This window comes from Populus alba, chromosome 9 (assembly GCF_005239225.2).
Source record: "Populus alba chromosome 9, ASM523922v2, whole genome shotgun sequence".
Taxonomy (NCBI): Eukaryota; Viridiplantae; Streptophyta; class Magnoliopsida; order Malpighiales; family Salicaceae; genus Populus; species Populus alba.
The window spans coordinates 10,242,828-10,258,570 of record NC_133292.1 but is presented as its reverse complement, the minus strand read 5'-3'; the positions used below and the strand labels follow the sequence as shown (position 1 = coordinate 10,258,570).

Here is a 15,743-nt window from a genome sequence, read left to right as displayed (position 1 = left end):
TAAGATTGTTAGCCTTGAGAGCTTTACATGTTATATATTTGTCGTTAGATGATTCTTGTATAATCTTCCTGCAAAAGCTCAGCAACCAATCCAACAAACCCACATTCCAATTTCCAACTAAAGAGGATTATTCAATTAAAATTGATGCTACTTGCTAACACTTCTCCATGTTTTTAGCTCTAAACCCTCTCCAAGACACATCCATTTTGTCAAGAACTTCAGTTGCATGTTCGCTTCTGAAAATCAGGTAACCCTCATTTCGATCATTTACAGTAATTCTTATTTAGCCAACTTGTATGATAGAGGCTGCTCGTAGCTTGGAATTTTAAACACTGATACAGACCAAAGATAAAGATGAACTGCAGGGGGAAAATAATTCTTGAATTTTAATTTGTGTATTCTCAGGAAAATCACATCTGTGCAAGTTTTGCCAGTATAACCATGTCTAATATCTTAACATCAAGAGTGTCCTCCAACTTTACAATTCCATCAGTGCCATCAACGCCAATTAACTTGCCAGTAGCACCACGATGTGCACCACCCAGGATCTTGATCTTGTCTGATTTCCTTGGCACCACCATCTCAATTTCACTAGGAAGAGCAGTTATCGTTTCTCCGTTGCCATGAGCCCCAAGGACTATTTTACAAGAGCCATCCTGGTCCACCAACACTAGCATTAGTATAGAGCTGAATTCATTACAAAAAAATCTACTTTGTATTCCTTCCATATAAATCAGTGCGGCTTAATCAAAAAAATTCAAGGAACTTCACATGGATTTCAAACATCCAGTTAGATTATGTTTGATATGACTTTTGTGGATTGATTCAAGTTATTTTTTAACTTTTAACTCATAAAAAGACATAAGCATATTTGATTGGAAATAACTTTTAACTTAAATCAACGGTTCATTATAAAATTGAGTCAAAATTTTGCGTTAATCAAAATAGGAATGGATTTTAACTTGCATTACATTCCTACTTAAAAAATAGAAAAAATTGCTTTCTCATTTTTACCAAACAGTCTTCTAACTTGAAGTCATTTTAACTTATTTTTCTCACAAGTTAATAATGAAAATCAACTTTTGTATTATGATTCAAAGTCAAAAGCCATAGCTCAAACAGAATCTTAATAATCAACAGAGAAGAAAATGAATTTTTTTCCCAACTGGCTTTTGAAAGGCATACCTGAAGCACCTCTCTGATGACACCAACTGCAGATTCATCTGCAGTCCGGTGAACGGTAACCAATATGTCTGGTATGAACCATGGTCCTTCACCATCTCCACCTGTAATGCAATGAATTGCAACTTACATAATTGCTAAAAAGATATTTTTGAGTTTTTAAAACCAAACCTAGATATAGTAAAAATCACACTAGATATGCCAGGAGACCAAAACAAAATTTCGTAGAAAGCTGATCAAATTCCATACATATGCTCTGCCTATTCAAGCCACTTCACCATGCGGATTAAGTTCTAACTTCCAAAGCCACCAAAAGAAAAGAAAAGAAAATTCACGAAGCAACAACTCATTTTCTGGAATTGAAAACAGAATTAATTTTCTTCTTTTCATATATGGCAGAGCCGTTCATGGCCTCACCTCAGGAATACTTGATCCAAACTGAAAAAATGGCTTCACAAGACACAGACTAAACCAAAAACCAAACAATGAAAAAGGACATTCCTAGTTATATTCATACAAACTAATAAATATCAATAGATCGAACACAATAACTATGACAAATGGCAAAAATAAGAAAGTGCAAAACAAACCTATAACAGGAGACATCATATCAAGACCATTAGTTCCGGGTGTCATTAGCTGCCCTCCAGGAGTGCCAGGGAGATAGGACGCTGAACTGGGTGTCATAGGCTGGCCACCAGGAGTTGATGGCAGGTATGGGCTTGGAGCATTGGCTGTAACAGGTGCATGAAGTTAGCTACAATAAAAAAATCACCGCTTAAAGTATCATAGGAAACTGAAAAATAAACTACCATATGCAGAACTGCTATCTCTTGGTGTTCCAGCTTCACTATAATTACCACCAGGAGTGCTAGCCCAGCCTGAACCAGGAGTTGGAGCTTCATATGTTCCAGAGGGAGGGCTTCCTGGCTGGAAAAAGAACATTTTCATTACATCACACACATATAATAACAGCACAGAATAACTTGAATTATTTATGGCATCAAGGTATGCCTAGTTCTTTACCTGATACTGCGGACTGGTTCCCCAAGAACCAGGGTTCCCATCTTCCCAATTATCCCTGCATTTTTGCAGAAACAATTCCAATGACCATGCTTCAGTTACAATGCATAAAAGTGACAAGGCCAAAAGTTCATTAATTTTGAAAGAGGATACTTTTTTTAAGGAACTGATGTCACGGTGTCAAAATACACGAAATGCAAACACTATTTTGCATCAGATACAACAGACAACAGAAGCATGCAATGCATATTAAGCATGTTCTATTTGCAGCAATGATTAAGAAAATTTAAAAAAGAAGTTTGTGGGACAGAGTAAAAAAGGAGATTGAAGCTAATCAAAAAGCAAGATAAATATTTATCCTTTGGTGCGCACCTAATTCTAAGCTCTGCCTAAATTCATCATTTAAAAATTATCCACGGTGACAGACAATTTCCCATATTGTAGATAGATGTAATAGGTCTCCAACTGTTTTAAATTAAGCAAAAGAAAATAACTTGTAAATCAACCAAAGCAAGAATGTTAATTTAAAGACAAAACATAAGGAAAAGAATGTCTAGTTCTAAAATGCAAAATGGGACAAATGAAGGTCATTGAAACAACTTTAGGGGATGTGGTTATGATTTATGATCGATCTGGTGAACCAATATGGCACACAGGCATGGGAATTAACTATCAAAGATGGAGTGAAATTATTGTGACAGGGTAAGTAACTTTTAGAAATGTAAGGTTAAATTATGGTTTGTTCTTCATTTATTTTTGATTATTTAGGTGAAACAACACACAATTGAGACCAATTCATTAAGGAACCAAGATAACTTGGGGATATTGATACAACTAGTATACATTCCTCTAGATGTGTACATTTTAAATCAATAATTGTGAAAAGGAGGAAAAACTGCCCAATCATTCAAATCTAACTTATTCACACTGTTTCTGATGCAACTGTCATTTTACCAGTTACTTATTCTCCATTTTATTGCATATGAAGCTGTGTCCACTAAATGAAGGTCATATTTTAGACAGATTGCAATTAAGCAAATCAGTACCATCAGCAGTTCTGAAAAAACCCAAATATGCCTCTGAAAAATCAATTACTCGTGACAGGGAATGACTGAAACTAAATGAAACTAAAAGTTCTTCAAGTGACTATCAATCAAATATTCAATAAAAGGATTCAGGTCCAATTTCCAAATTCTCATCATGAAAAGAAAACTAAAATAGGAAAACAATTAGTATTAGAAAAATTCATGCTCAAACCTTGGAGGAGGACTCATTGGTGCATAAGGATTCCAGGCTCGATCACGCATAGGTGTCCTCATGCCATCATGAATAGGTGTCGCTGCAAACATGAGACAAACACATAAGTGCTTATACTAATCCCACCTATACCAAAATGGTGATTGATTAAAGTATCCAAAATCTGAATAGACTTCATATACCAGAATGGTGATTGATTAAAGTATCCAAAATCTGAATAGACTTCATATACCAGAATGGTGATTGATTAAAGTATCCAAAATCTAAGTAGACTTGTATAAAAAGAACAAACCTCCTGATTCTCTCATTGGTGTCATGTGTGAACGCATTGGAGTCCGAGAAGGATGCATTGGGGTTTCACTTCCCATACCATATCGAGGTGTATCGCTGATAAAACATGTGGAAAACATATAGTCAGAAAGATAGAATCATCAAACTACAAACAATTTTCAGTGCATGTTCGATTTACCGGTATGGAGTTGAAACAACCACATTATCCGAGATGTGGCTCCGATCAACTGCACATAAAACAGCATTCATTGTCCATGAAACAAACAGGAATACAAGGGTCTAGCTTTTTACCGGACATAGATGAAGACTTGCCTGTAACAACCTTCATTTGTGATTCCAGTTCAACTCTAACGAATTGACCTTTGATATCTACAACACGACCACGGTAGCCCTTGAAAGGGCCCTGTCGTACCTTTATTGTGGTACCAACCAAAGCATCATGCCCTCCCCTTCCACCTCTATTTCTTCCCCCAGCTGCAGAATTCAATAAGCAGTTGATATTAGACTTGATTTGAGAAAAATATGACACCATTGCAACGAAAATTTCCTTTCCTTTCTGAGGTAAATAACAAATTAAGAAGTCCAATTATGATAGAATTTGTTTAAAGAAGAGAGCGGGACCATAAAAAAAACTTACAGTCGAATGGAGGACCTCCTCTAGGAAATCTCCTTGGTGAAGGGGGTACCCGGGGAGTTTTAAAACTGCCCAACCTTGAGTAGGAATCACCCTGAAGTTTTAATAATGAGTGAGATAAAGGACAGTTTGGTTTAAATTATATCTGTTGATTGATATAGTCAATTTTCGCTTTTAAAATCATATCCTCGTAGCCTGAATAAATTACTAATGAATAATGATTGTAAGAGAAGTTTTAACCAAAAAATAATTTAAACAATAACTGAACATAAATTTTTTAAACCAGAAAATCATTTAAGCAAGAACAGAATACATCTAGCAATAGGTTCTCTATGCAATTAATTACTGATAGATGAAAGCAAATTTAGTGACAATGACCAACGACCATCTTTTCAAGCTCATATTCAGTTAGCATTTATCAGCAACATTTGATAATTATGAACACTAATCCACTTCATACCAAATAAACCTGAAAGAAGGTCAAGATCATTAAAATTAAAGCTACATGCACAAAAAATTCAGCTAAAAAATAATATTTATTGCTAAAATAATATAAGAAATACTTACATTTCTATCTCCATTAGAACGTGATCCTCCGATGACAACACATGAGTGGGATTTAGCACAAATATACCCAGCATGCTCAAGGTGATGCCGATCATAGATGAACAAGACTCCTCTATATATGTGCTCTACAGGACCTTGTTTCCCCTAACAAGACAAAAAGGAGGCTGTAAGCTATATGCACATGTGATAGCAAGATAAATCATACAGTGGAAAAGAATCTTACTTTGCAAGGACCATCAATGATCCTAACAACATCTTTCACCGATACTGTGTTCTTGTACCGATCTTGCACGTTAGTTTTCTTCTCAATTTTGCATTTGATCTCTCTTAGTCTAACAAGTGCAACCTCAGACCTCTCTGTAACTCCCTTGAGAACCTGCACCAAAAGGATGACCCTTGTGCTGACATAGGTGACAGATAAACATGGAAATGTGGACAGTCCAGTGATGACTAACCTGAAAGGCTTCACTTTCTACACGAATGATTAAACCAAAGCTCATATTGCTACAACAAACCAAAATAACAGATAAGACCTCAAATGACAGGGACCAAACGATTACCATTCTTAATCAAACAGACTTACTCCAATAGTACAAGATCATGAAGCTCATAGTCCCCAATTTTGGTAACACCTGTCGTTACCTCAGAACTTTCCACAACATCATCAGCAAATACACGGATCTGAAGATAACAGATATCAACATTGTTTCCACACATAAGTTTTCTTGTCAAAAAACAATTCCTAAGCAGAGAAAACTAATTCATGCAACAAATATATCACTCACGTGTTCCTTTGTTGTATCAGACAGAATAATGAGCACATGCTGCTCAACCTTAACAACCATGCCAGTGACACCTTCATGTGTGCCCGAAACAACCTTCACGTGATTGCCAGGTTCAAAATACTTGCATAGTTCCTTTTCATTCACTGCAAGTGTTTTCTGCCAATAAATACTTTTGAGTATCAATAAATGAAAGGCTGAGCAGATCAGCAAATTCAAGTGATCCTTGACAACATATGAAGACCAATGATTATTTTAAATTTACCAACGGATTCTTACCGGAAGACCCTTCATTTCAGGTCTAATATGAACATTTTCTTCATCAACTTTCTCAACCCATCCCTTTAGACTTTTCAGATCTCCCTTGACAACAATAACTGCATCACCCTTCATAAAATGACCCTTCTTTCTGTTTGCAAACAAGGTTGACAAACTGGCAACATCACCATCTCCATTCTCTCCAGGTGATCGAAACTTCTCAAGTTCATCAAATGACGGCTTAATGTTCTGAGCACTAATTGACTTCATTGATACAGTTTTATACAAGAAACCATCTTTAAAAAGCATCCCGCCAATATTTTCAAAATAATCACCAGTCATCGGATCTCTTCTTCGCTCAACACGAATATGTAATTCCCTGAAAATTTACAAGGCCAGCAAATAATTGGATAATAAACAAAAAGATTCGGTAGTATAGATATTTCAATGAAAAAGAAGCAACCAGTATCCACCTAGCTTCATCAACATTCATAAAACGTGGAGGAGGTACAAATGCCTTCTTCTTTGGTGCTTCTCTGCCTTCCTGAGGAAAAAGGGTAACAAAACTTCCTATTATGAAAGTGCACTAACTTAGTTCAAGACAGTTTTTCATCATTGTGAAGAGACATAACTTCCAGCTAGGTATAGCACAGTATGTCCCAATCAGAGAAATAACTTTCTACAAGACTATTTTTAGGCAGAAAATCATGCTAGTCCCAATCAGAGAAATAACTTTGTACAATACAGTTTCATTGCATTCATGCATTGGCAAAGTAATGATGATGATAGAAAGGAAATGCCTAGTGAATCTATATGAAGTCACCATTGTTATGAGACATAACTTTGTACAAGACAATTTTCCAAGTCCAAAAAGTCTACTATCAATCACAAAGAGCAATAATCTAAGCGAAGACATACCAGTTTGTTTGCAAGAGCCTGTAAGTCAATCCTTGGAATTAACTTTACTGTAACTCTCTGCCGCACATTGTCTACATCTACAACCTTCAAAATAAGAGCTTGAAAAATCAGCCACGAAAATCTGCGAACAAGAAAGTGAAAAGGAATAGAAGTTATAAAAAATACTTTGGCAAGGTCTCCTTTGTAAGTCCCAATCTTCATCCTGACCCATGTGTCCCTGGAAAGATCAATTACTTTGCTTTCAACTGAAAGAACATCAGTCATTTCTCTGATTGGGACAAGCATGATTTTCTGCCCAAAAATATTGCGCAAGCCTTTGCAAGCCTGAAGCAGAAGCAAATCAATACATCACATATTCCATTCATCACAGTTGCATGTATGAAAACATCAAAAGTTGCATAATTCAGTAATCACTGAAAAGCCTCACAGCAGAAGTATACCTCTCTCACATGGGCTTCTTTGTCTGCTTCAATATATATATAGTTTTTAAGATGATCAAGAGCAACAACAGACCGAATTTGCAACTCAGATCCTTTATCAATGTATTTTTGCATCAAACAAACAGCCGTTTCCCGTTCCCGGCCAATCTGATGAACATCAAAGATCAATTTAATAAGCACATGAATACATATAGTGCACATAAATATGAAAGCCACGTCCAAGGACCAATGATAAACATACTGCACACTTGACCATCCATAATTTTGGATCACGAACGGATGGCAAAAGAGCTTGTTGCTCCACTTCCGTAGTCTCTTCATCATATTCCGAGTGCATTGACTTTGCATATCTAGCTTGGATACTTCTCTCAAGCGCTTCAACATCTTCTTGATCATCCTCACGTGACAGCAATGGCCGATGCATCCTTCTACCACCAGCCTCATCAGGTAAATCAGCTCCATGATCATCAACTATAAAATCTGCATACAAAAGTACAATTAAGGGCATTAAATTTACCACCATAACTGAACAATAAAAAGGCTTAAAATTTAAACATACCATCCTCGGCATCTTCTTCTTCTTCTTCGTCATCACTGGCAACTTGCGCAATATCATCAAAAAACTCAGAACCACGCCGCTTCTTCCCCTTCTGCTTCCTACCACCTCCACCTCCACCTCCACCTCCACCTCCACCACCATAATCCTCATCATCGTCATCATCTTCTTCTTCCTCATCCTCCTCCTCCGCGATATCATCAATGAAATCTGATCTCCGTCTCTTCTTAATCGACGCTCCTCTATCCTCTTCTTCTTCCTCTTCATACTCCTCTTCTTCATCCATCAGTTGCTCTTCCTGCTCCTCGTACTCTTCATCTTCAAGGTCGTCGTCTTCGTCTCTTCGACGGGCCATGGTTGATTAAATTGACGGCTTTGGTTGTAATCTGATACAATCAATCCAGCAAGTAAGCAATCATTCTTGCTCATGTCAGAAAACAGGAAAAAAAAAACAGAATTGAATCGTGTACCTGTGAAAATGAGCGAATGAGGGTTTTGGAGATTTGCAGAGCACAATTGCGATCGGAGAGCGAGATAGAGAGTGTATGGGCGCTAACCCTAACAGGTGCAAAGAACGACGAGAAGACGTCGAGAGAGCTTGAGTCAAATTTTTATCTGTAAAGAAAAACGAAATGTCGTTGGTGGTCGGACCCCACCGCCAATTGGAGCCTTCTCATCCATCAATAAATATATGGGCTTAGTGTTGGGCTAAAACAAGTTTAAACTGGAAACAAGCCATACAATAATATTCCATCTAATTAAAAAATCTACTTGATTATATAGCACAGTATCTATATACTATACAATTTTACTTCTTCCAGGTTGAAAGATTTGTAACTGAAAATATTAAGAAGCTTATTTGCTTGTTCTGGTCTCCTCATTTGGAATTTTTTATTGTAATAATAATATTATTTATGGTCAAGATCTTGCTAAACAAAACAGTTTTTAATCCTCTTCTTTTCAAGAAATAATTCAATAACCGCACAAATAGTAAAATACTTTCATTTAAACACGGCATGCATCAATGAAAAACATGATATCACGTGGAAACATGATCATGCTTTCATTTAAAATTATAAAACAGAGGGAATAAATGAATAAATTGAAAAACATGACAAAAAACAATAGAAAGAAAAATAAGGATTGAACATGGACTCAACCAAAAAACTATCTACATACCTTCATATAAAAATAAAAATAAAAACTACCTATATCCCTGATATCATGGTAAATAACATCATTTAAATCCGATCAATTTCAAAACATTTTGGGTGGGGTGGTAAAAACCTAATCTTTTTTTTTTCATCTAAATCCTGGTATTTAAGTTCATAGAACCCCAACTAATTTAATTGAACTGATCGGTCTGTTATATGATAAAACTCTTCTAATAATAATGTATTTTATTCATAGAACTCAAACTTAAAAACTTTATTTTAAAAAAAAAAAACATCAAACCACTTGAATTAACCACTATTTTTCCCCGACATGTTATTATCCTACCCGTAATGTACCACTGGAAATTGCGTGTATAAATTTATAAAATAAAGTTCCCTTGGACGTGGGCTGGTATAGACGAGGGCGGCAGCCTTGTAGCTGAAGAAACTAGGAATGGAAGATTAACGGTGCCCCTCTCAGGAACGGCTCGAATAATTCTCATAGCCCCCTGTCTTGTATTGGTGATCGATCTGTTACCTCCGTGTCATTTTTGTCACAGCCTTATATATGGCCCTTGTTAAAGCTTTGCTGGGGCTTCTGTTTTAGTGGCTAAGGTTGTTGCTCTCCATGCCAGCAACATTTTGATCTTGCAGATCCCAGGAACGTTAGCTGACATAACGTTTCAGATTTTGGATTTGCCCAACATTTTGATTTCTTTTATGGTGGTTACTGTGATCTTATTTAATTTACCCAGCCTGAGTGGTAGATTCTCCTCCTGGTCTGGAATTTTGAATACTTGTAAATGCATCAACTAAAGATGGATTTTTGAACCAGGGCACATTTTAGGAGTTGAAGCTGCTAATTAAAGCATTTTAGTAGTCAATGCATCATACAAGTACACACTAATCTCACTGGCAAGAGGTTTATTATGTTGCTAAGAGTACATGTAACAAGGAACAAAAATAGTCTCCATGGCTATAAATCATTTAACACGTTGAGAGAAATTAGAGTTGCAGTTGCTCCCTCGATTCTCCATCTTCTTCATCTATAGATTTCAATCACAACAGCTTAGTAGGAGTAGTTCTTGACGAACATTCCTTTCTTGGCATCATCTGACTCTCCTTCACCGGTGTACTTGCCAAGCTGAGCAAGAGAGTTGGCCTTGGCACGGATGAGAAGTGCTTCCTGAGCTGCCTGAACGTTCTCTGGCCTGCCTCCCCATGTTTTCAAACAAGTGTTCTGGAGAGCTCTGGCATATGAGAATGACACGTGCCATGGGTTTGTAGATTGGTTCATTGCGTTGAGGTTCTGGGTTGCTTCGACCTCAGATTGCCCACCAGACAAAAACTGCTCAAAACAATAATCCACAATCAGTACATGTTTCAGCATTGCTAGGCAGCTCTCCTGCTTAAGCACCTTGAATTCCGACTAGGAGAGTGAATTTAACACTTCGCGAAAAAAAATATGGTAAAACTGTAAAAGTTGGAAGGGAACTTGCCATGATTCCAGGGACGGCTGGGGGGATTCTCCTTTGGAGGAGCTTGAGGGTGTATTCAGCAACTTGGTCAGGTGTGGCCCTGTCCTTGCATTCAGCTCCAGGAGTGACCATACTAGGCTTGAGGAGGATACCCTCAAACATGACATTGTTCTCTGCCATGTAGTAGAAAACCTCAGCCCACACCTTCTGGGCTACTTCAAAAGTCCTCTCAATGCCATGCTCACCATCAAGTAAGATTTCTGGCTCCACAATAGGGACCAATCCGTTGTCCTACAAAGTTCAAGTAACCAAATTTTCTCAATCAGAAATTAGAGATTACAAACCACAGGTAGCAATGCAGAAATTTATTTGAGAAACTATACTTGAGAAATGGCAGCATAGCGGGCAAGACCCCAGGCAGCCTCCTTCACTGCCAAGGCAGATGGGCCGTTGGGAATGCTCACAACAGTGCGCCTGATCAATGAAGATGAGCACAACTAGTTACGTTGCAAAGTAATGGTTAGCATTTTGCGAAACACAGAGAACAGATTTATTAGTACCATTTGGCGAAACGAGCACCCTGCTGATAGTAAGCAGCTGAGCGGGAGGCAAGTCCATCAAGACCTTGGCACCACGACTCGTCATTGGAACCAGCTAGAGGCACCAAACCCTGTTGTTTTCATTGTTCAAACTGTATGTTACTACAATTTAGTTAAATAAACAGTAAGGTGTATAGACTTTGCCTATACTATCAATTTTAGGTAACTCAGTGACAAGAATATTAAAGCACCACTTTAATTTCGATAAAATATTATGAATTCCTGAAAAATCGATGTTGGAAGACGTGTTTGGCGGGTTACCTTGTCGACTTTGATACCAGGAACAATCTTCTGCTCAACAAGAACATCAACCATCTTCTTGCCATCAGTTGTGGATTGGTAGAGAGTCTCCTCAAAGAGGATGGCACCGGAGACGTAATTGCCAAGACCAGGGACTGTCACAAGAAGGGTTCGGTATGCCTGGCGGTTAGCCTCAGTGTTCTCTAGCCCAATTGAGGCTAGACGTTTCCCACAGGTAGCATTGGACTCATCCATGGCCAAAATACCACGACCAGGAGATGCAATGGTTTTCTACAGCCAGAAACAAGAGCAGGCAAGTGCTGTTTCATCATCCATATGGCCAAAAAAATTGAATGGGGCATCTTATATCATGAAACTTCCAAGTTGGCAAAACAAAAGTACCATCAATTTCTTCTTAAAGCCTATGCCTTAAACTGTCGTGTAATAGAAAGTTATTGCATATCATGTTTTCTGCGAGAATCTACTCTAACCTCAGTTGAAATAAGTGAAAGATGTAAAATGACATACCGCGGTCTTGACAAGCTCATCAGCATAAGAACCAGCACGGACGGTAAGGGAAGAAGGGGCGGTGGAGCGGCACCGGACAATGGAGGCAGAGGGCAAGCGGAGGGTCTGACCCTTAACAAACTCAGACTTGTCAAGGACTGGCGATGACTTGAGAAGTGATGCTGAGGCCATTTTTCTTTTTCTGTTTTGCTGAGAGGAGACTAAACTGCTAGTGCAAGATACAGCCTATAATAACAATTAGTGTCTGCTATCTTATCTCCTCTCTACCTTGTGCCTCTTCACCGCACATCCATGAACTTCCATGAATTTATATTTGCCTCCCATGTTATCATAAGATGTCGCATTTGAGGCTGTCGTTCGTCGACAAATAACAATTCGCCATTTGGATGATAGAATGGTACACTTGGAATTTTGCATGCGTGGTTGAAATAGATGATTTTATCCCCGCCTCGTAAATAAATGAATTTATGGGGTCATAAAGCTGGGATTTTTTTCTCTCGTCTACGTCAAGAAGATCAGACAAATGCATCCCATTCCCTACGTTACAGAGTCCAAATCAGTGTTCTGGAGAGTAAAAATGAGGTTCTGATCTCTCTTGTTTTGTTTTTTAGCTTCGTTTGATTAACGGCCATTGTTTATTTGCCAGACTTGATGGTCTATGAAACCCATCTCAACGGTAGACAGCTTGCCATATCAACTTTTAATGCGATGCGTTCAAGAGTTTCTATGACCAGTAGACGTTAATGGGTCTACATATCATTGGATAGTTTCATTTGTAGGACCCACTTAAAATAAGCATAGATTCATGGCAGATGCACCGAATTGCCAATGATCTGTGGTTAAAAGAACCCCACTATAGATTTTACACAAATTAGAACCTCAATTCTCAATTCCTTGCCTCAACCGAGTCATTGGTGAAACGGAGGGTTCTGAATATCAGTTGCAGAAGCCCGAAGAATGAGAATTGAGAATCACGTGGGTAGGGCTGTGGTTCCTCACAATTCGTACAGATTCAACGTGAAATCATGGAACTGTCAAATTCTTTGTATTGCATCCGGGGTAGTTTCTCTTGGGTTTGTGTTGTTTCTGCATTTTCAGTTAAAAAAAGGGGGGGACCAAATAAAAAAAAATAATAGGAGTATATTAGATGAGAGAAGGTAAATTGGAGTCTTTAGCTTTTGCAGGAATGGAAGAACAATCAGGCCATCCTCCATCGGTTTACATGTGTATATCCTTTTTACTGTCTCTCTCTTTTCTAACATTTGATTCAGACAAATTTTAGTAATTAGCTTTGATTCAAATTGGATAACACGAGCAAATTAACTGAATTTAAAACACATGGGAAAAATTGACTGTTGAACACAAGCACAAGTGCAAACTATAGGGTTTAGCCATTGCATCCAAGTAAGAACAAGAAAAGTGTTGCCTTGTGCATCATGATCATCAGAACTAAATATAACATCTTTAATGTACAAGTCAGTGTTTTGGAGACATCACCTCGAATTAAGGCTGCCAAGTCCATGATTCTTACGGTTGAATGTGCTCTGTAGAACATAATTGCCTAATGGACAATAAATACTCCTTCCATCACAATTAAAAGCAGTTGTCAGAAAAGCCGGAAACATACACCAAAATCAAAGCTATAATATGTACAAAGTTTGAAAGTGGAATCAAGAGTGTTGATCCAAAGATAGTTCTGCAATGCCATTAACCAAAGAATCAAGTGACTCCTCTTTCAAACCCCCTGAATCATCAGATTGTGGTGTGGAGTGAGCGGGATTTTCAGAGAGGGCCTTGTTCAGCTGTTTAACAAGTTCATCTTCCTCATCTGGAATGCCCAAATCCCAAACCTTAAAGATATCCTCAGTTGATGGCTCCGTATCATATGCTGAAAAGGCCATGTCAAGTCCTGAACCATCTGGCAGACTCATTTTTGAGTCATCATCTTCCTTGTAATTAGGTGAAAAGGCATGTTTGAGAGAAGTTTCTGAGAAATCTTCCTGAAAAAACTGTGATGATGAAACATCAGTCTCCTCATTGATTGGAAAACGTTTGCTTTTCATTTCTAGTTCTTTATTAATTGTAGCAACCTCATTATCAATTACGACAGATGACTGTAAATTTACTGCTTCATCGGAAGGAAGCATCAGAACATCAGCTGCTCTAGGCAAATCATCAGTTCCAGGTTTAGAAGAATCGTGTGATTCTGGCTGCAGACTAAGAATTTCTAACAAGACATCTTTCAGAGAACTCCAGTCACCATCTGAAATTTCATCATCTTTAACAAGGCAAGAATCAGCCCAAGCTACATCTTCAGGTGAAAGTGCATCTCCATTCTTATTAGACTCCAACGAATCAACAAGAACAGAAGAAATGGAGCCTTCTACCATCTCATTATCACCAGCATTCATGGCTAAAGTTATGTAGAAGACATCGTCAATATACAAGATAAAAGTCAGGTTAATGCGGAAACACAAAATCCAAAGAGAAGGCGTTGAATTGATGGTCTAGCAAAGACATGCAAATCACATATTGTTCTAACGAGGCCCGCAAGGTGGTATTGCCCTGACACGATTATCTAATTAATGAATGATTCCATAACAGTTCAAATTCAACATCCAATCCATGAGAGGCAGAAAAACTTGTATCCTTTTCTAGTAATGATACGCATATCCTTCAAATGAAATCGACTTTTTCCAAAAATATAGACAAGCTAAAAGTTGAGAGAAACAGCTGTTTAATAACGAAACAACTCACGGAAATCAACAGATCCAGCAATATAACGGCGTTGTAGCTTTACCATATGTGTGCTAATTATAACATTCCCTCAAGAAATCCATGAAAAATCATTGGAAAATCACAAGCATTGTCATTCGAACCATCTGGTTAATAGAAAACACTACAATATGCATTTAAACAAAAGAAGACACAATTAAAACGGTTGGTTGATGCTCTAGTATGATCTTGAGACAGTTTGTGCTCAGTCCAAGGTAAAAGCGCTCTGAATTTTCAAAATAATAGACAACAAATGCATCATAAAGAAATAGTTACAATTAGGGTTAAATAATTCAAAGAAAACATGAAAATTAGTTGAATTTCTAACAGACTATAATGAAATTTTAACACAGTTACTAACTAATCTCAACAATGAAAGTCGGTGGCTCTCAGCGTATGAAGTAGAAATCCACAAGAAGTTTCCAACGCAACAATTTTGAAGTAAAAACCGAAAACTGATGGATGTATAGCACATGAAAGAGACACAAGAAGAGAGAAAGAGTGTGAAACGTACTGTTTCGAAGACAAAAACCCTGGTTGTTAGCTGATAAAACTTGCAATTGTGATCGGAGTTTTTGAAGGGAGGAGGAGAGTGAGGGGTGTTGCAACGGCTATGCCGTGTCGTTTGGTTTCCTGGTTTGGTTACAGCTTACAAGCTGGTTCAAAAAGTATTTCTGGACCGAGTATCTTTCAGCCCACTAACAAAACCGTCTGTTTAATTTGGCCGACGCCCTAAAACTCTTGCCCTACTTACGAGCGTCCACGCGTCGACGTTTGACCTCTCCCACGTGGGCCATTTCCTTGTGCAAAGCGTCGTAATGACTCGCGAAAAAAATCCCAAGTTACTCGGACGTCACACCTGTACCCCGGACTCATGAGGTGCATCACCAGGATGTTTTCGAGTCTTTGCAATCATGATCATCAAGACTCGGCGGCAATTTAGATATATCTTGTGATTTGAAGCAGTGTTTAGAATTAGTGTATGGTTATTATTTTGAAAATATAAAAAATACACAGTAAAAAATAAACGAAATAATATAAAAAAATTGATAACATGATTG

At 37.9% G+C, this 15,743-nt stretch overlaps 3 protein-coding genes across 4 annotated transcripts; all 3 read right to left on the bottom strand.

Moving 5' to 3' along the window:
* Positions 1-360: 360 nt before the first annotated feature.
* LOC118058971 (putative transcription elongation factor SPT5 homolog 1) lies at positions 361-8,538 on the bottom strand. The gene is made up of 23 exons (XM_035071783.2): positions 8,379-8,538; positions 7,912-8,294; positions 7,594-7,832; positions 7,353-7,499; positions 7,078-7,236; positions 6,913-6,996; positions 6,468-6,538; positions 6,016-6,373; positions 5,740-5,895; positions 5,538-5,635; positions 5,410-5,458; positions 5,178-5,330; positions 4,955-5,098; positions 4,391-4,481; positions 4,066-4,227; positions 3,932-3,980; positions 3,755-3,849; positions 3,463-3,544; positions 2,209-2,263; positions 1,995-2,112; positions 1,773-1,916; positions 1,186-1,286; positions 361-656 (listed from the first exon to the last, which is right to left on the bottom strand). The coding sequence occupies exons 2-23, from the start codon at positions 8,261-8,263 to the stop codon at positions 411-413; spliced, it is 3,153 nt and encodes a 1,050-aa protein (XP_034927674.1). The 5' UTR covers positions 8,264-8,294; positions 8,379-8,538; the 3' UTR covers positions 361-410.
* Positions 8,539-9,959: 1,421 nt separating this feature from the next.
* Positions 9,960-12,202, bottom strand: LOC118058968 (fructose-bisphosphate aldolase 1, chloroplastic). Its single transcript, XM_035071781.2, has 6 exons — positions 11,908-12,202; positions 11,401-11,670; positions 11,101-11,210; positions 10,924-11,014; positions 10,562-10,831; positions 9,960-10,410 (listed from the first exon to the last, which is right to left on the bottom strand). The coding sequence occupies exons 1-6, from the start codon at positions 12,076-12,078 to the stop codon at positions 10,132-10,134; spliced, it is 1,191 nt and encodes a 396-aa protein (XP_034927672.1). The 5' UTR covers positions 12,079-12,202; the 3' UTR covers positions 9,960-10,131.
* Positions 12,203-13,312: 1,110 nt separating this feature from the next.
* On the bottom strand, positions 13,313-15,388 carry LOC118058970 (uncharacterized). 2 transcript variants are annotated; one of them, XM_073411353.1, is made up of 3 exons: positions 15,197-15,388; positions 13,998-14,320; positions 13,313-13,916 (listed from the first exon to the last, which is right to left on the bottom strand). In XM_073411353.1, exons 2-3 carry the CDS (start codon positions 14,316-14,318, stop codon positions 13,578-13,580), a joined length of 660 nt encoding a protein of 219 aa, XP_073267454.1. In that variant the 5' UTR covers positions 14,319-14,320; positions 15,197-15,388; the 3' UTR covers positions 13,313-13,577. The 2 variants fall into 2 exon arrangements, with proteins under 2 accessions (XP_073267454.1, XP_034927673.1); XM_035071782.2 differs by having other exon boundaries at positions 13,313-14,320; positions 15,197-15,387.
* Positions 15,389-15,743: the final 355 nt, after the last annotated feature.

Bases quoted from the DNA above. Each gene is read 5' to 3' on its own strand.
- LOC118058971 (XM_035071783.2), bottom strand. From the start codon at position 8,263: ATGGCCCGTCGAAGAGACGAAGACGACGACCTTGAAGATGAAGAGTAC. The intron at 6,997-7,077 runs GTATTTTTTATA...CTTATTTTGAAG, and splicing joins ACAAAGGAGACCTTGCCAAA to GTTGTAGATGTAGACAATGT. The intron at 4,482-4,954 runs GTAAGTATTTCT...TTAAAACTTCAG, and splicing joins GTTCTAATGGAGATAGAAAT to GGTGATTCCTACTCAAGGTT.
- LOC118058968 (XM_035071781.2), bottom strand. From the start codon at position 12,078: ATGGCCTCAGCATCACTTCTCAAGTCATCGCCAGTCCTTGACAAGTCT. The intron at 11,211-11,400 runs GTAACCCGCCAA...TGAAAACAACAG, and splicing joins CTGGTATCAAAGTCGACAAG to GGTTTGGTGCCTCTAGCTGG. The intron at 11,015-11,100 runs GTACTAATAAAT...TTCATTGATCAG, and splicing joins GGTGCTCGTTTCGCCAAATG to GCGCACTGTTGTGAGCATTC.
- LOC118058970 (XM_035071782.2), bottom strand. From the start codon at position 14,318: ATGAATGCTGGTGATAATGAGATGGTAGAAGGCTCCATTTCTTCTGTT.